General features: G+C 46.5%; 1 protein-coding gene across 1 annotated transcript; it reads left to right on the forward strand.

Moving 5' to 3' along the window:
* The first annotated feature begins 2,130 nt into the window (after positions 1–2,130).
* On the forward strand, positions 2,131–18,434 carry LOC135809645 (uncharacterized). Its single transcript, XM_065323046.1, has 15 exons — positions 2,131–2,404; positions 3,929–4,071; positions 4,785–5,015; positions 5,450–5,523; positions 6,630–6,794; positions 7,490–7,553; positions 7,925–7,987; positions 9,107–9,139; positions 9,447–9,482; positions 11,420–11,607; positions 12,463–12,528; positions 13,616–13,829; positions 15,385–15,462; positions 16,386–16,432; positions 17,326–18,434. The coding sequence occupies exons 1-15, from the start codon at positions 2,298–2,300 to the stop codon at positions 17,929–17,931; spliced, it is 2,115 nt and encodes a 704-aa protein (XP_065179118.1). The 5' UTR covers positions 2,131–2,297; the 3' UTR covers positions 17,932–18,434.
* The last annotated feature ends 824 nt before the right edge of the window (positions 18,435–19,258 follow it).

Raw genomic sequence — 19,258 nt, forward strand, 5'->3', positions numbered from 1 at the left:
TGAGTCGACTGGTTTTGGTCCGAAAAGGCTGCGATGCGGCGTTCCTCCTTTATTCCCAATCGAACATGGTTGAAGAAGCGGTCACGTGCTCCTGCGTACACCAGTCACCTGGTCACCGTGCCTGCAGGGTACAACTTACTAGCCTGTTTGACCTTTTTTGGGTGCAGTCCTGTCACTCGAGTTGAACCTTGGTGTGAAAGTTGTCACCTGCTGGCGTGGTGACCAGGTGATTTGGGCACCCAGGACCACGTGACCGCTTGTTCAACCATGTTCGATTGGGAATAAAGGAGGAACGCTGCATCGCAGCCTTTTCGGACCAAAACCAGTCGACTCAGCGTCCAAAAGACTACAACATATGGGCCAATCGCGGTCATCCGTGCTTTTATAAGAACGAAATGGCGCTTTTAGTGACATTTTGCATACAAATCCCCATCTAGTAGGGCGCAGTCACCCAGTTTCGGTGGAAGTGCGCGAGTTCGATTGGGATTCAAGTAGGAAGGGAGTGTCTCAGCTTCCTCGGACCAAGACCATTCGACTCAGCACCCCGAAGACTACAACTGGTGAAATTTTAATTTTTGCCTTAACTTCCCCTTTAATAAAAGTACAATTTGTATGCAACTTGTGTGCGATGCCCTCTCAAGTCTAGTTGCACGTTACTTGGCATTATCATCTATTAAATGGCCCGCTGGCTTTTGAAAGTCGGATTTGGGCCGAATTGATGATCAAAAACCCACTTTAAATCTCAAAAATCTGGGCTTTGGATCTGCTTCTCCATACATTTTGCCATGGCATACCTGTCTTAATTTTGTAAAACCTGGCTGAATTTCTATTTCCCTGTTCTTGGACTTTTCTGGCCTCAAATGTGGCACGGGTCACACAATGCAGGATGTACTGTTGTTTTCACGATATCTACAACTATCATGTGAGAGAGACACCAAAAAGTTAGGGTGCCAGTTTCCAATGAATGGACATGTAGTGGTGGCCGTGTACAGGTGACTGGGGTCACGTGGGGTGGAGATGGACAGGCGCTAGGCACATGCACACCTTACTAACTGTGACTGTGAGCTTAGGCTAGTACTGTATAACAGACTAGCAGCACCCCCGCCAGCGTTGCCTGGCCGAATGTGGCATGCGGGTGAAGCAAGTACATGAACAGCACACGTGCTCAGCACGTGGTGGTGGCCAGACCGCTGAAGTCCTGGTGAGGGAGGTTCTTCATCGTTGGAAGGAGAAGGAGGGACGTCTGTTACGCCTTCGGGAGGCTGGTCAGGGTTGTCCATCACCTGGTGGCGGATGAAGCGGCTCAAAAAATTCATAAACTTACGAACAAAAGTGCGATGCGCTCTTCACCGCGCCGCCGCATGCGCGCAGATCAGATGCAGAGAGCAGTCAGTGCAGATCTTTTGTATCCTTTTGTTGCAGATGTTTCTATTTGCAGAGAACGGTTCACGTGGTCCGCAGCGCTTGTGCGGCTGCTAGTAGTAGTGCTACCTAGTACCTATGCTATGGCGCGCCTAGGCTAGGTGGCTGTATAAGTATAACTATAAGCGCTACCAGTACTGTGCACGTGCTACACTGTTCGCACGCTTCGCGTGCTCAGGGCAGCGCTGCTCCGCAGCGCTTCAGCGTGACACAAAAACACACGTCACAGGTGGCTCTTCTTTATAAGGAGCGTGACACACACACAGACACACGTCACAGGTGCCTCTCTTTTATAAGTAAAGAAGATACTGGTGTATAGCCTATAGGCTTTGCCCTACACTAGGCTATTCGCCGATACGAGTTACGTCATCGTGCATTCATGGTCTCTTTGTCTTGTTCTTCAACTACGCGTAGATCTACGGTAGTTCAACTTCAACCAAGGGCGTGTGCACTGCATGCAGTGTAGACTATCTACTGACTGTCACCATGGTCACTCTACAACTGTCACAACTGGTGGTGGAATGGAAGTACATAAGTCATTGTACTTCAACTGAAGTATTTTGTAGAATGAAGTCTGGCTCAGTACAGGCAGCTAATGACTGTCAGTGTCAACATGATTGTGCTGCGTAACGCTCGGTTTCTAGAAAGGTAGCGTAGATCTACTGAGTCTGTACTAGCATTATGGTGTGCTCGACCTTGTCAACGAGAATCAGATTAGCGAACTACAGGTCTACAGCGCAAGAAACAATACTAGTAGTACTCGATATTGCAGATTCCTGTAGTTTTGTCCGGAAGGAAAATGAAGAGAATGAAATGAATAGAGAGGCCAGCGGAAGCTATCTACATGGCTCTTTGGCGGCCGAACGCCGCAACTCATGATAATCCTGTCCGGGCTGGGCCAGGAAGAAATGCGCCAGCTTGCGACGCGAAATCACCGGTTGTGGATGAAGTGCCACAGTGATAATTTCGATCGCACTGGAAGGTGAGCCAGGGGAGGGCCTCATCAGCGGAGGTGTTGTGTGCAGCCTAGATTTGGTAACGCACTTGGATGAACAGATGCTTGTAACGGCCAAAGCCTAGGGCTAGGGCAAAGGGTGTTCTCTGCGCTGCAGAAACACATACCACACCCACACCCGTCCTTGTTACATTATTTATATTTCTATTTTTTTAGATTCTATGTCATGCGACTTCAGCAAATAGATTGTGCCTGCTAGATTGTGCCTGCTGCGCTCCCAGATGGCAGTCGCGTTGCTAATGGAGTAATGCCCATGGGCAAGCACTGTCTTCGCATGCCCACTCGTGTTCAATTGCATGCGATGAAGCAAATTTGGGACCGCGGACATTTGTGAAAAGGAAGTTTTGCAACTTTCTCCATTTATACCTCTCCCCATAACGAGCGTGCATATCTTCTGACCGTTGTCGTGTTGATATATTCCTAGAGTACAGCGCTATTGCTTTAGAGTACAGCGCTATTGCTTTAGAGTACAGCGCTATTGCTCGACTCCCTGACGAAGCGAAAATGCACTGCACTCCTCACCCTCTCCAGAAACAATACCTTTTTTTACGGAGGACCTCGTACTTTAGCAAACCTGCATACACACACACACACACACACACACACACACACACACACACACACACACACACACACACACACACACACACACAAGCACACAAATGTACACAGTAGCTGTCAAAGAAATTTGGAAATGTGGAATCTTCATGGTGAAATGTAACCTGATGTGTATGAGTGTGTGTATGTGTGTGTGGTGTGTGTGTGTGTGTGTGTGTGTGTGTGTGTGTGTGTGTGTGTGTGTTTGTGTATGTGTGTGTGTTCGTGTGTGTATGTGGGTGTGTATGTATGTATGTGTGTGTGTGTGTGTGCATGTGTGTGTATGTGTGTGTTCGTGTGTGTATGTGTGTTTGTGTATGTATGTGTGTGTGGGGGGAGGGGGTATGCGTGTGTGTGTGTGTGTGTGTGTGTGTGTGTGTGTGTGTGTGTGTGTGTGTGTGTGTGTGTGTGTGTGTGTGTGTTGTATTTATTATGTTGCTTGGGCATTCCAAACCGAACCTAAGGTTTTCATACAGGGTGGCCAAGATGCATGCATATGTTGAATTCCTGGCGAAATGAATTGGGGATATGATTAGTGCAAAGAGATTCTGGGATTTGTGTTCCATAACCTCGTCAGACAGCACTTCAGTATCTTCCAGTAGACAAAATCACAGCCACCACTTCCGCTGCATAGCTCGCTGGGCATCCCATTGCTTTGTAACTTGCTAATCCCTACCCCTTTTGTGTACGTGCTTTTCTTTTCTTTTTTTCTCTTCTTCCGTGGTTGGTCTAACCCTCTCCTCAATTCAATTGGCTGTCTTGACATGCTACGAGGTGCAAAAATAAATAAATAAAAATAACTTGCAATTGCATCCTGAAGTTACTTTCCTCGACTCCCATTCTTATTGTTTGTCTTCTTCCGTTCTTGAATATCCTACCATGATTTGTCTGCAGCACTAGGCAGGCTACGACAGTCAGGCGTATTCTTTTCACGAGTAGCCTAGCCTTGTGCTATGCTGCGGTGCTGACACTTGAACATGTGCAGGCACAGGATAGCGTCTGTTCGGTTTGGCCGAGGGAAGACTACACAAACACGTGTGAGTGAAGGGCATCATGAAACTGACTCTACCCGGTGTGCAGGTCATGAAGATAATGTGTAGCACTTTCTCCTGAAGGGATCAGCTGTACCTGTTGGTTTCCACCAGGGAAATTCCCCTCTATGTTTTTTTGTTATTTAATGATGGCTTGAGTGATGGGTTTCAACTTTTTGTGTTTTGATGAGATAATTAGATCTGCATTCTTATCCCAATTTCTGAAGTCAACCTTTTCTCAGGCCGCAAAGTTCCATTTGATATACCATACCATGATGATTATGTAGCCGTTAGAGCATGAGGTGTGCCGTCAATACCCAGTGTGTGTGGGGGGGGGGTGGGTGTATGTGTGTGTGTGTGTGCGCGCGCACGTGTGTGTGTGCGCGTGTGTGTGTGTGTGTGTGTGTGTGTGTGTGTGTGTGTGTGTGTGTGTGTGCATTTGCATATGTAGGTGTGTGGGGGGGGGGTTGCATGCATGTGGGTGGGTGTGTTTGTGTTTATGTGTGTATGTATGCATGCACGCACACATCTGTGTGCGCGTATCTGCACATGAGTGTGCGTGTGTGTGTTTCTGTCCGTCTCCACCTTCTTTTGGTCGGAACAGCAAGAGAAACTGCCTCAGTTACCGCATATTGGACTGGTGTCCGGTACCCTGTTTACTGTTTGCTGTATCTCAATGAATATGATGTCATTGGCTCTGCTCTCTATCCGCTGTGTAGGTCAGCTGAGGAGGTGTGGCAAGAAATATGGCAAGCTCGCAAATGTTTGGGACCCGCCGCATTCGAACTGCAGTAAGGGTGAAAAGCTTCATCGTACCCGGCACATCTACACAACTAGCATGATAGACAACTGCACAGATGCACCTGGCAAGCCGCAGCAACTCACAGTGTCGCTGCCCATTGCATTCGGCGGGGGCTTTGCCTTCCACGTCCAGTGGAACGACCCTCCAAGTAAGGTGCTAAGTTATGTTGCCACGTTTGACTGTACCCAGGCTCTGTGTGTGTGAAGTTATCTTAAACTGTTATTTTGCATCACTTACAGTTGGAAATTGCTAACCAGTTGCTCAACGGAACTTGGCCTCGTCACCAGCATGATTCTGGATCTTTGCTACGTAGGAAAGTGGACATACGTCATGGGTTTTTTTTGTGACGTGGGGTTAATCAAGTTACGTTTCAATGAGCACACGACACACGGCTCAGCCTCGCAAGTACTTCGAAGTATGTTCACGGTTCAGACTAAAGCCGCTGTAGCTGCTCAGGTGTATGATAGTAAATGAGTTTTATCTTGGTGGCCCCATCATCGACATAGCTGTACCTGCTGATGACTAATCTCTTCAGCACTATTAAACTGCTTCTTGTGTTGTTTGACAATGTTTGGCTTGCAGATGCCGAGCACCTGGCGGGCTATAGAATCACCCAATTGCACCAGGGATGGAACTATGGCAATGACATTTCACTTGTAAGCGTATGTACCAAACACCTATATCAAATACATGATCTGCTGACACAGCTGCCACAGAACATTTGATTTGATGAGTATTTCTGGAACAGGATATGCCATAGAACTTCCCAATAATTTGCAGCAAATTCATTCTACTTGCACATGATACTACTCAGGCCCGGCGGAAGCAATTGTTGATTGGTCCGGCCAAGTTTTTTCGCCAGCACAGCACTTGCGCACGTGTGACACAACACAACGTCTCTTTGCTTTGATCAACGTCTCGGAATCTCAGCCATTCCGTTCCCCGGGACGCAGGACACAAAGGACAAGACTTGTTTGGTTTACATAATTATTATTGACATAACGAAAATGGAGACAACACTCAAAGGGACGAACAAGAAGACTGACAAAAGGACTCTCCACTACAAAATCGCGCATGCTCATATCACACATGCACGCGACTACACGAGACAGTGTGGGGAATGCCATCACACAGGAAAACAACACATCATTTCACAACACTGCTAAGCATGCACTGCAGCTAAGCTGACCAAACAGCGAGAAAAATTTGAAAAACTACTTCGTTCAGTAAAAGAATCTGAAGCACTCAACGAAAAACCCTCAAGACTACAAAATTAATTAATTACAATGTAGAATCCATCATGGCACGTGCTTTCAGGTCGCGCCACAGTACAGGCGCCGCCCACACACAGGCCACAGCTAGCCCTCAAGCGCGCACACGTGCACGGCAAGATCAGAGCGAGATCGCAAGTACGCGTACATGCAATTAATCGATGATCACAACAGTCATAACGTAACGTTACTGCGCCGTTAAAAAATCGTCGGTGGTCGAAAAGTTGGTCCGCCATGGCCGGAGCGGCTCCGGCGGCCCTGCTACTTGGTAAACAAGAAAACATAAGCTCGGAGGATGTAACTTCTATGCTGATTGAGTGGATCTGGCAACTACTTCCAAGTCGTATCCTTTTTTCGGAATGATGAAAGACAGGAAATCTGTACCAGGTAATACTATATAACGAGCAGGTTCTACCCTGGGTGCCCACTGTTGGCGTAACAGGCTAAGCAATTGCAAGTTCTTTTTGTATTTCAATACTATTTCCCTGCAGAGATCCATGCGAGAAAGTGGTCTACCCAAAGGTGAAAATCGAGTGGTTTTTACAACGGACAAAGGCAGTATCAGTGAGGCCGGGATCAAAATCACTCCTGGGTATTTGAAGAGCAGAAGAGATTGTTTTGTACCTGACAAAGAGACCAGCCATATCGTTCTAAGGGTAAGAGAGGACATTGAGCAGCAGCTACTACCCCCCCCCCCCCCCCACACACACACACACTGTGTTGTATAACCCAGTAGAGCTTGTGTTTAGCAACAACCCCTGTGTGGCTGATGCGCAGCTTGCTGGTCTGTGCAGGCGGGCGGCAGTCTTTCAATGCCCGTTCCATTGTGTATAGAAACATGGGGCATGATATGGCCGGTTTCGTAGCCACCTGGCTTTACTTGAACAATATCTTTCATGCACGCCCAGTTCTATTCAATGTACACTATCAGTGGTCGAAGAGTTCTGGACCACATGGCATGGTATCATCGGGCAGTCTCATAGGTTTGTCAGGATTTGTCACTGTCACTGAGTGTCATGATACCGGTACTCATAGATGGACTGGACATGTGCAGTCAACTTTGCTAATAACGACTGCGGATATAACGACAATCCGCGAATAGCAACAGAGTGTCCATGTCCAGAGCAAAGTTCCTTCTAACTGAAAGCATAATTATAAAGATACTTCGGGTATAAGGACACTTCGCGAATAAGGACATTTTTTCTGATGCCCCGCCGAGTGTCGTTATACGCAAAGTGGATTGTACTACTGAAGAATGACCCCGTCTGTGAGTTGGTAGCTTCTGTTATAGTCACTTCTATATTATTTTTATATGAACTAATCATCAGACGGTCTCTTTCCTACTGTTCAGGTGGTCACGCTGCCAATAGAGAATTACAGTCTTCAGCACGCAAGAGCAGACCTAATAATGCCAAGTAGGTCCATTCTCACTGGCCATCATGTAATAAACTGCCTAATGTTTGCGAGAAGAGCATAACGCGAATATTATCCATCGTGAATTCTAACTTCAATAGTGGGTGTATGTGTGTGGTCACAGTGTTAGGCGGAAATTGGCCATCGTAAACTCACTGGTTCTGAGAAATATATTAGTGACGCGAATATTGGGAGGTTTACAGTACTTCACTGTACATTTGTGACGAGTCCTCTGGGTTTGTTTATGACACACAGTGGACGTACATCTCCATGACTGGTGCTGTTTGGGTTAGTTCAGAACGGATGCACTTTTGAGAAGCACCCTGTCTGCTGTTGCAACACATTCCGCTTGTTTTCCTTGTGTGTTGTTCAGACTGTGAGACACTAAATTGCCCTCGAGTCAGCCTCGCGGACGACAATTTTGATTGTCAAACAGGTAGGGGCATGCACATACATGTACAGTGGCGTTGTTGTGTCAACTTTGTCGGCCGTTCGATCCCCCTACGGCTTCTGTGATGTTTGCGGATGGTGTGCGTCGGCCAATAGAGAGCGGTGATGAAATTTACTTGATAAAAAAGCAGATACTATAACCACTTCAACTCTTGAAAACAATCAGGAATGGAGTGGGCCGTGGTGAAGCTCCTAAGTTGCATTCCTTTACAATCTTCGCAAGTGGACAATCTCCAAAAATGTGAAGAATATCATTTTACCCTCTGCAGAAATCAGTAGAGTCTGCCCAGCTCTGCTGGCTCTTCCAGCTTTTGGACATGGAAGAAAGTCACGGGAAGATTTCCACATTCTCTGACTGGCCAAAAAGAGAATTTTGGGTCCTTCTTTTCCAAAACCAGAGGAAATAAATTTGCTCTCAAATCGGATTGCCGTGGTGAATTGTAAAAAGAACCTCCAGAGCTCTTTAGACGTCTGGCTCGTTCCGAAAATTACTCTCTCGTTGTCCCAGAGAAGAGCTAAAAAACTGAGACATCCAACAATGGTGTCACACTGGATTCGATACCAAGACGTACATGTAGATAGCAAAACAGTACTCAGGAGAGTTATTTGATATCTCTGTCAGTTTGAGAGAATGGCCAAGCCTAGGAAATCATGCCCATTTCCACTTGCTCCGCCTTTGTGAGCTGCACTAGCAATTGGTTGTTTTCTCTTTGCACAGTATTCACTGCACAAGTACATAGTGAGGAGGGGCTCCGGGTGCCAGGGGGTGTCGAAGGAGAGAGAGAGAGAAAGAGAGAGAGAGAGGGAGAGAGAGAGAGAGAGAGAGAGAGAGAGAGAGAGAGAGAGAGAGAGAGAGAGAGTGTGTGTGTGGGGGGAGAGAGAGAGAGAGAGAGAGAGAGAGAGAGAGAGAGAGAGAGAGAGAGAGAGAGAGAGAGAGAGAGAGAGAGAAAGAGAGTGGGGGGGGGGGGAGAGAGAGAGAGAGAGAGAGAGAGAGAGAGAGAGAGAGAGAGAGAGACTTTAGGTGGGTCCATATTGTCACCACTGGTGATGTTCTTTGCATAATAAATTTCTATTAAGTGTAAAACTTTCTTCCGTCTGTGTCTAGATCTACAAAATGAAGAGGACGTGGATCAGCATGGTAAGCTCCTTCTGATAACAATACTATTCATGTATTTTCATGCGCTGACGAGTCCACAAAGGACGAAACAGTTCTGTCCGCAGATTGAGTATTCATGTATTTTCTTCTTACTTGTACTTTGAATGAGACAAGGAGACCGTGTTCCTACAGGTCTGGCATACGCGGGGGGGGGGGGGGTTCCTAGGCACATTAATACCGGTTTACTAGCCATCCTTGTATTGTAAATATTGAACGATGCGTGCTGCTGCTGGTAAAAAAATCGTGCAACCATTGTTTGTTTTGGGACATTGTGTTGATATCTCTGCAGACAAGATAGTCCCAGTGTGCTTATCCCCTGCTTGTTGTAAGTATACCACTTGTAACCACTGGTTGAAGGGGAGCTGCGGGACAATATCAATTTTTTCCAAACCTCTTGCTTTCTAAAGTGGCTTGTGAACAACACTGGCTCACACTCAATCACTGCTTTTCACAAATTTAATGTAAGGAAAAAACCTCTTGCCTTCTAGGCGCTGAATCGAATTGTGTTGGCCCCGGGCCAAGGGAGGCTATCAGTGTGCACGTTTCATGAGATATTTTCAATTCCGTGTGCTTCACATTTGAATCTTGAGCGGGATGTGGGATCATCATGGGCACTTAAACAATGGCAGCCTCCAGTATCACGACCAGCAACTGGGAGTGAGGTTTACATTTTACCTACAGGCGCGTAGCCAGAGTGGATACTGGGCAGCCAGGTATCCATACGTGGTTGGCCAGAACATGTCGACATGCACTGCACCAGTTCATGCACAAGGGTCTACAGGCACTGACTTCACGTCTGGAGTCTATTGTTGATTGAAGAAGAGTTCGCAGGATCTACATGTAGGACATCTAGTCTATGTACATTTGTGAGGCTCGAGTATAGGCCTGTACTTCTTTGAACCGCTGTTCGCATTCGCTGTGTGAACCACACTGCAACAGCGCTACATGCACAGCACCGGTGCAGTGCGGATGCACACCCACTTTTTGCACTAGCAAAACCGAAGTCGAAATCGAAGTCGGAAAGTCACAGTCTTTTTGTTTCGAAAGCTTCCAGTTTGTTTCCATTTTCTTTTCATTCTTCGCCACCAATTTCCAAGTTATGTCAATGTGGCAGGTACATGTGTGACTGAAGCACTTCCACGTAACGAAAATTGGAGATTCGTTTTCAGTGACATCTTCCAAACATCATGATAGCGATTGTTCAGAAAACTCTTCGAGCGCTGATGCTGTCCCGGTTGGCCGATTCTGTCGACTCTGGCGGCGAATTCGCTTCAGGTGATTCTCCGGAACCTGCAGTGACCTGAAACCGGTACTCTTCTTCAGCAACTGGTTCACGATGCCGGCGTTTTGTGAACGTTTGATGATCCGGAAACAGGGAGAAGTGCAAGGACAGCGGCTAGTGCACAGGGCTCGTGGTTGAAGTTGACAGTTTCCGCTAAGGTCAAGGGAGACGTTTGAGCTACTGCAGCACCATTTCCGACAACCTAGGAGGTTTACCAGTCCATGCATACGGTATGGTTTCTTGGCGATGAAAGTACATGGCCAGTAGATCTACATAAGGTTCAGTTGCTACTGGCTGGAAACCTACGCCTGGCTGACCGTTTCCAAGTGTGGGAGTGATGGGTTTTGTTTCACATACACATAGTTTGGACAGCAGAGCAACAAGTTTGGCCATCAACTTGGTCAGCTGTTTTCTAGTCGCCAGCAACTAAACCACGGAGCATCATTCTCCCAAATATTGTGTGAACACCACGGCTCACACCACTCTGAACCAGTATCACTTATTTGTTACTAATGCTGCATACATAACCTGTAATTTACTCAATGTGCGGGCGGAACTGTTTCGTCTATTGTGGACTCATAAGCGTAGCACAGAGGCTGTATTTATATAAAATTAAATTGAAACAGTGTACTTATTTTTGCTATCAAGAACACGCTTCTGTATTGTACATTGCAACTGCCAGAGTGGAATAACATGATTGTGTTATCTGTATCCCTGAAGGACCTCGAATACATTTAGACTTGGTTGGCCAAAAGATATCCAGTATCCGTACAAATATTGCCCGAGCTACGCCGCTGACCTAAAAGTTCTCCTCTATCACCCTTCTTGTCAGAACACCCGTGGTAACCATCGGATGCAACAATAGCTAAGTTCTTTCAACATGCCCAGACGAGCATACTCAACTGGCATCTTTGTAATGCACGGATCACAGAGGTGTTAAACTCAAGTGACTTTCCTCTGCTGTGTTTCATCTGCCGCAGTACCACACTACGTGACGGTAACCGGAATGCAGATTTCCAACAGAAGTGCCACGTTTGCGCTTTCTTGGGCCCCACAGCTCGGGGGTAACTCCAGCTTTAGACTGAAAGCAACTTTTGGATACCTGAATGCTGGTGGACGGTGTACGAACTGTTCCAGATCCATGGAAACTAGTGACAAGGGCATCATGGTTAGTAGTCTCATAGTGCTATTGTATTGTGTTTATTTATTGATGGCTTGCTTTCAATCGAGCACACCGATTGCTGCTGCCACCAACGCATCTAGCAACTGTGATGGAAAGAATTTTCCCCAGCTGTGTGTGTGTGTGTGTGCGCGTGCGTGCGTGCGTGTGTGTAGTATGCCAAGCTGTAATGCTGGCGAAAGTCCCATTTTTGGAATTCTTGACAATGTCGTGCCGCTTGCTTTTAGATTGGAACAACACCTTGAATCATAATCATTGCAATGAAAAGGAAGAATTCTGCCGTCGTCACTGCAAAACAAAGCTTTCGACAAAGCTTTCTTTGTTCTGCGGTAGTGACAGCGGAATTTGTTTCTTTGTTGTTCAGTGATGACGGCGGAATTTGTTCTTTTCACTGTAGGAGAGTTCCTGATCAATTTTTTCTTTGCCCATGTTTGTTAGACAGGGTAAGATCTATCTTGACATGAGCATTAAACCCCTTCACAATAACAGCACTCCCCGGGGGTTGTTTTATGGGAGGATGTGTGGGGAATACCATACCCTCATGTCAAAAGACCAAATGGTAGCTCTTTGCTGCTTTGAGCTCAATGGCGTAAACCCACCTTGAAAAAAATCACAATTGGTACACGTTTGATTGAAGATCCACCACCAATGCTTAGTGCTGGTATCCGCAGCCCCAGGCGCCCATGAGTCCGTTGGGAATCTGGGATCAAGTTATGCCTTTACTGTAAAAGGCTAAACTGGCGGCAAATTGAAACCGTGACAATCGGAAGACTTTTCCACGTTTGCATCGGGCAGTGAAATTCTAAAACTCATTTTTTGCCACCACTGATACTGTTGTCACAGGGGGAAGCCACGACTTACACAATCCCGGATATTGGTGATGAAGACTTTGAATGTGCCAGCGTATCTGTAAGTGAAATGGAAATAGTTCTCCCCCTGGCCCCGTCACACAGCAACGCAAACTCTTGGTTGTGTCTCAATTCTTATATTATAGCAACAAATGACGAGGGCGCAGGAGGAGAAAGACAAAAGACTAGACTGAAAATGACGACGGGAAAAGACACCCGGAAAAGACACGAAGAAAACAACAAAGAACAAGCAGTAATAAAGCGACGACAAATCGGGACGACCAGTCAGGGACTAATATGTACAGAACACATGACCAAGACCAAGACAACCAGACCACGGATGAATCACACATGACTCTCATTCCCAGACCAAACTAGCACTGCGCATGTACAGCATTCACTTGACAGTCACTCTCATACAGACGGAAGCAGATCCTCACACTCTGACAACGTGTACTCTTGCATGCACCACATACCATAAACGTCACACATCACACCATACTAGCACGTACATTTAGACCATATATGACATCAGACACTGGACTCTACAAGACAAGAACCAAATACAACAACATGCGTAAATCATACTCGTAGTACAATTTCGCAACATAAGTCTTGTGGAATGATGTGTATGGTTGCCACCAACAAATTTCGTTTTCAAACTGATACAAGTGCATGTGCATATTGGGAACCTTGTTAGAACTTAATGGCATACTGGTAAGTAGGATGAGCATTGCACGAAAATCTAGCCTCTGCGCATAGGCATATTATTATTTTTTCTGAGTGTTTGCCATCCGGAATACTGATGTTTGTATGAAAGATGACGTCATGACGGTAGCTTTCCAGCTAGTAACTAATAGGACTGGGTTGTCATAGTAACTATTAAGACTGGGCTGCTTTCTGCCAGTGTGAGCAGCAACAGGGCCGGAGTTGTTGGTTTGCTCGGCTGCCCAACTTGTGCTCTTGCGAATACCAGATCTCTTTTGACATGCACAAGTTGGCCTTGAGAGAAATCCCGGCTTGGTGCCGAATCCTAGCCCATTCTGTGAAAAGACTGGTTTCGCTGCACTCTGCCTATTCCGGAATGAATTCTTCTATGGCGCATGTTTGCTTTGCTGTATGCTTGGCCGTTTGACATTCTGGGACAGTTCCGATCCGAGGTTTGTGGTTTAGAGGACCACGTGGGGAGTTACTCTTTGACTAGAGATGATCTCGTCACTGCTCTGCCATCTTCAACGCTGACTGCCATCACATACCAAGGTGTAGTGGCATCGGTATCCGCTTTGCCACCAACAGAGTCGGCTACCTCTTCACACATCACGCCTGATCATCCAAAGGGCTCGGCAAGCAACTTGACTCTGTGTGAGTTAAAATGTGTGATGCTTCGAAGTGCTTTCAATCTGAATACAAACATACTGCAGTACTTCCCTGTCTTACAGACTGTGTTATAGCATGGGCCGCTGTGGAGCATAGATACACGCCTGATGTTCAAGATGTAAAATCTGCACATACGCCTGATCTCTTGGTGTTGAAAAGGACTGCAGCAATATATGTACAGTTGGACTACTAGCCTGACTTGAATAGAATTCTGTCCATCACACGGCTTCTCCTAGTACTGGCCGTGTGCTTATACTTTACATGTATCTGTCTTCATATTACAGCGCTTGTGTGTATGATGTGTGTGTGTGTGTGTGTGTGTGTGTGTGTGTGTGTGTGTGTGTGTGTGTGTGTGTGTGTGTGTGTGTGACTGTGTGTGCATGCGTGTGTGTCTGAGTGTGTGTGTGTGTGTGAGAGAGAGAGTGTGTGTGTGTGTGTGCGTGAGTGTGTGAGTGTGCGTGTGTGTGTGAGAGTGGGTGGGTGTGTGTGTGCGTGTGTGTGTACGTGTGTGTGCGTGTGTGTGTGAGAGTGTGTGCGGTTTATGAACACTCTGACACCTCAAAATTACTCAAAGCACGCCGATCTATGGATAACTGGTGTAATTATTAGAATCTCAGGACTCAGGACTGGGAAGCAGAAGTTTGAGCTGCTCACTAACTTGAGTAGAGTATATCATGCAGAAGTGGCTGGTTGCCCGTAGCACTGGAGTCGAAGTGCTTGTGGTGCCGGGTTCTACATTGCCACAATACACTAAAACCTGGTTTAAGCGACCACCATACGGTGCAAGCAAAAGCGGTCGTTAAAGCCAGGTGCTCTTCAGAACCAGGTCCCATACATTCGTTGCTTATGGGATTGTGAAGTACATACATATGCATGATTCTACTTCCATGTACTCATATTGACAGGCGTGGAGCATAGAATACTGTCGTGCAGGCAAAGAACACCTCACTGGAGTGCATGCAGCGCATCCTGCGCTGTCACTTGTCACTTCTGTTGACTGCATGCCGTGCTTCAGAGCGCACTTCAACCCTGTTGCAGTCAAACCCTCAGGCAAGATGGCACTTTTGGTCAGTTTTGGTCAATGTGTTCAGGTCCAATATGGCACTTGGTACACAAAAAGTCGGTCGCTGGTCGCGCAAGGCAGGTGGTCGCTGTATCCAGTGCAGTTTCTGTGTAGAAATGTCCGTGCATGGAAACACGGTTAAAAGCAGTTGGTCGCTAAAACTAGAGGTCGCCTACACCAGGCTTTACTGTAGTTCTGATTGCATGTATGAGAATTCAAAGAACGAATTAGTGGCTGCGATGTCAGCATTGATTTGCTAGGAAAGGGGTTCAAGTCGGCGGAAAAACGCGAGCTCCAGTGTGGGGAGCAAACCCTTTCCCAAGAATTCAGAGATTGGTGGCACTCAAACAATGTTTGAGAAACAGCACAGGACGTCCGTGGCTACACGATTGGGCATAGGCACTCTGCAAACAGCACAGATCTCCCTGGTGTTGCGTAGGCACTACAATGCTGTCAATGTTTGGTTGTTTGTTCCAGATGTTGCAATGGGCGGCTTGGCTGTAATACTCCTCATTCTCATGGCTATTGTCGTCATGGCTAGGGCATGTCACTCAGGTTAGTTACATGTCTACTCTGTCTACTCTTACGTGTACCGTAAAGTACCGTTGATCCGCCCCCGCTCAAATTCCCGGCCCCTATCGAATTTCTGCCTGTGAAGTGACGTCGGCGTATACAACGAAATAGGATGTTGAACCGACGCATGTCCTGCTGTATACAATACGTGCGAGTGCAGGATGAAAATGTGCACAAAACAGCATGCCAAGTCTGATCTTCTGCTTTGTTGTACATCGTACTGCACTTTAATGACTTGATCAAATCCCCCCCCCCCCCTACCGAAAAACCACCTGGGGAGCGACACGGCGTGGGGGGGGGGGGGGCGGGGGCAGATCAACGGTAATTTACGGTACATGCTGTGTTCAGCATGGAATGTGCAGAGCAGCATTGCCACAGCACTGTCACAGCATGACTACAGCATTGCCACAGTATTGCTACGGCATGTCACTCAGGTTAGTTACGTGTCTACTCTTACGTGTACCGTAGAGTACATTTACTGTAATTTACGGTTCAATTTACGGTACATGCTGTGTTCAGCATGGAATGTGCAGAGCAGCATTGCCACAGCACTGTCACAGCATGACTACAGCATTGCCACAGTATTGCTACGGCATTGCCCCGCTCCTGAAGCGCCATGCATCTGCACCTGTACCGTATGATGAACTCAATTTTCCCAGCGAGGCACACTGAGTTTTGAGTGGACTTCCAACAGTGTATGTCACGGGTGGGTCGTGACTCGTCAATAGAGCCTGTTTCCATTTGGTCTCTTTTGAATGGAATCCGCCATCCTCCTTAACATGTTCCGGTATAGATAGTCAGATCTGTACACCGTCACAGTGTAGCCGACTTGTAGGAGAGACTTCTTTATCTGAATTAGATTCACTCGGCGCGATCTGCTCGTTCATCTGATTTTCTCTCTTCAGACTGCAAAAGTCCCTGCACGTTCGCAAGCCGATACCAGAAAGATAAGGTAAGTCTGGCAGTGTTCTACAGATGTGAATCCTGGCTGCTAACAGCACTACCTACACGCGTGCAGTCAACCTACCCAATAACGACCCTCGGTCGTGCATGAGAGAAATGTCGTTATTCGCGAGTTGTTTTGATGAGGTTGAAAGTATCCAGTCTAATGGTCACTAGGTCCAAAGATTGTGTCGAAATCTGCGAGTTGTTGTTGTTGCACCCGAGGTCGTTATTCATGATGTTGACTGTATTAATTTTTGAAAACCGTGTGATTATTATCGGCACAGGAATCTTGAGCAGAAACAAGGCATAGATGAACATAATGTTTTTAACAAAAGACTTTCCTAGGAAGAGGATGACCCAGTGAAGAAACTATTCAATCTTGGAATTTCAAAGCCTGGTAAGGTTAAACGAACTTGAAAAGATTTACCCAGCTAGTAAACAAGTTTTTAAGAAGTTGTCATAATTTGGAAAGCTCAATGCGTCAATGATCCCTGCTTTCGTTGTAGCTCTGTTTATCTAGACAGAGACGCTGTGTGCTCTACCATCTATATTGCATAATGGACCAGCTTATATGGTCTCTCCCTCTCCTCCTCCCCCCCCCCCCCTCTCTCTCTCTCTCTCTCTCTCTCTCTCTCTCTCTCTCTCTCTCTCTCTCTCTCTCTCTTGCTCTGTCTCTCTCTCTCTTGCTCTCTCTCTCTTCAGTGCTCTCTCTCTCTCTTTCTTTCTCTCCCTCTCTCTCTCTCTCTCTCTCTCTCTCTCTCTCTCTCTCTCTCTCTCTCTCTCTCTCTCTCTCTCTCTCTCTCTCTCTCTCTCTCTCTCTCTCTCTCTCTGCTATTTCGGTTCTTTTGCTGGAATATTCACTGATGTTAGTTCATGACTTTGTTTCTTTCTTTCCTACAGTTCCATATCAAGACTAGCTCCAAGATGCACGTGCATAGAGAGCTGAGACGTACAGGATGTAGCGTGTACTTGACTTACTCACGCTTCACCAATGCCAGTCGGCAGAGAGCGCACCAGCTGGCTGCAGCGCTCAGGCGGTTTGAAGTGCACGTCGTGTTTGACGGCGACCCGTGGCATGCGGTCAAGATGGCGGATAACCGCGAGGCCTGGATGGACGAGTGGATGCAGAACACGGACTATGCTATTGTGCTACTGGATGAAACGTACCCGATGAGTTTGGACATGACACAAGCAATGTTCCAAGCTCAGCTGAATGCCGACGTGGACGACAGCTTTAAGCTGACGTGGGCCGAGGTGACCCGAATACAAGCCCTCGAGTTCAGCGGAAGGTCTCACCGCATCATCCCAGTAGTCATAGGATCCGTGAGCTCAGTCTCACCGCCAATACCTGTCAGCATGCGCATGAAAACAGTGTATCGTCTGCCGAAGGACTTCACGCAGGACGCCACATGTCCACAGCTAGAGCGGCTGATACACTATCTGCACAATGCTGGCAAAATCCAGTGGAGTGCTGTGCCTCCACGTTTCTCTGAATCCTCAGTTTGACGAGCTGATTGACATAGATCCAGTGGACATAGAACTACTTTCCAGTCTCTGTGACAAACTAGTGCATTATTTGTTTTAAGATCTCAGTTCTTGAGATCATGTTGATACTTGATAGTACTTATATAGTATGGCATCCTCTACGTAGATTACCAGTATTGTCTAAGCGCAGCTCACCGATATTTGCACGGTGCACGCTGGCATTTATCTTCATCTTGAGGTCCCTAAATAATTATTTTTGAGACGAATCATAGTGACCGTTCCCCATTTTTAGAACATGTCTTGATTTATTCAGTCTTGATGGCACGAGTGATAGTTGACTTGATTGTGCTCAATTAAATCCTTGATTGGTTTTCTCTGCTATAGGTGGATGCACTGATGGTGCCTAGACGCCATGTATAGGATCTCTCATATTACTAGTCATGATTAGTATTATCCCTTTGTCACATGTAACTGGAGTAGCGTGGGTCTGGGAAACACAAAGTGACTGTCTTCTAGTCGATGAACATGTTGCTATCTGGTGCTGTCAACAAGGGTTGGACAAATCACTGGGCTACTCAAGTTTTATGTGATGCCAGTGGACTCATGAAAGTGACAGTGATGATCGAAGGTCATGTGACATTGATGATGTATGGTTATGGTTATGTGCAGCACTTTCCAAACACATCGCCCTCATCGTTACCTCAACAAGCCAATCCTCAGAGACTGTTTGTGTAATCAACCATCGCTCACTCGTTGTGCCACGGCATCAGAGTTTGCACCTCCAGAAGACTCAGCAGTTACATTTCTAATATCAAATTTATGTGCAACGGTTCAATTGCACATCATGCTACCATAACTCTTGATGTGTAGAAAAGTCATGGTACTATTGCAGCGACAATAAAAAAAAATTTAAAGCAATTAGTATGTGAGGTGGAATCAGGCTGTGGATATTGTACATTTGTCATTGCATAGGAAAACCGAAACTGGTTGCAAATTTGACTTGGAGCTACTGCAGTACCTGAACTTGCATGGGAAAGATTTCCAGAAAACAGACCCTACTCTGGAGTTGTAGTTATACTAGTATTATACGCTCTTGACAAGGTATCTACATGTTCATGAACTTTGAGACACTAGAAAAACAATTACTAATGTAAGTATACACTCTAAAGCTAACAGTTCAGCTATGCACTTCGATGCTGAGTTGGTATCTGGGTGTTGCGGCTTGGCAAGATGGTTCTCAACATAGAACATACAATGTGTGCACATTTTATAGATCAGATAGCCTTAGTAGGGATTCAGGTACATCATGGTTTCAAAGGAAAGACAAAGTGCTTGAATGATTCTGTCA

This window comes from Sycon ciliatum, chromosome 2, assembly GCF_964019385.1.
Source record: "Sycon ciliatum chromosome 2, ocSycCili1.1, whole genome shotgun sequence".
Lineage (NCBI taxonomy): Eukaryota > Metazoa > Porifera > Calcarea > Leucosolenida > Sycettidae > Sycon > Sycon ciliatum.

What these genes read in the sequence shown, in the direction of transcription:
- LOC135809645 (XM_065323046.1), top strand. Translation starts at nt 2,298, where the DNA reads ATGATAATCCTGTCCGGGCTGGGCCAGGAAGAAATGCGCCAGCTTGCG. An exon ending in GGAAGACTACACAAACACGT is followed by an intron (nt 4,072 to 4,784) that starts GTGAGTGAAGGG and finishes TCCGCTGTGTAG; the next exon opens with GTCAGCTGAGGAGGTGTGGC. An exon ending in AGCAGACCTAATAATGCCAA is followed by an intron (nt 7,554 to 7,924) that starts GTAGGTCCATTC and finishes TGTGTTGTTCAG; the next exon opens with ACTGTGAGACACTAAATTGC.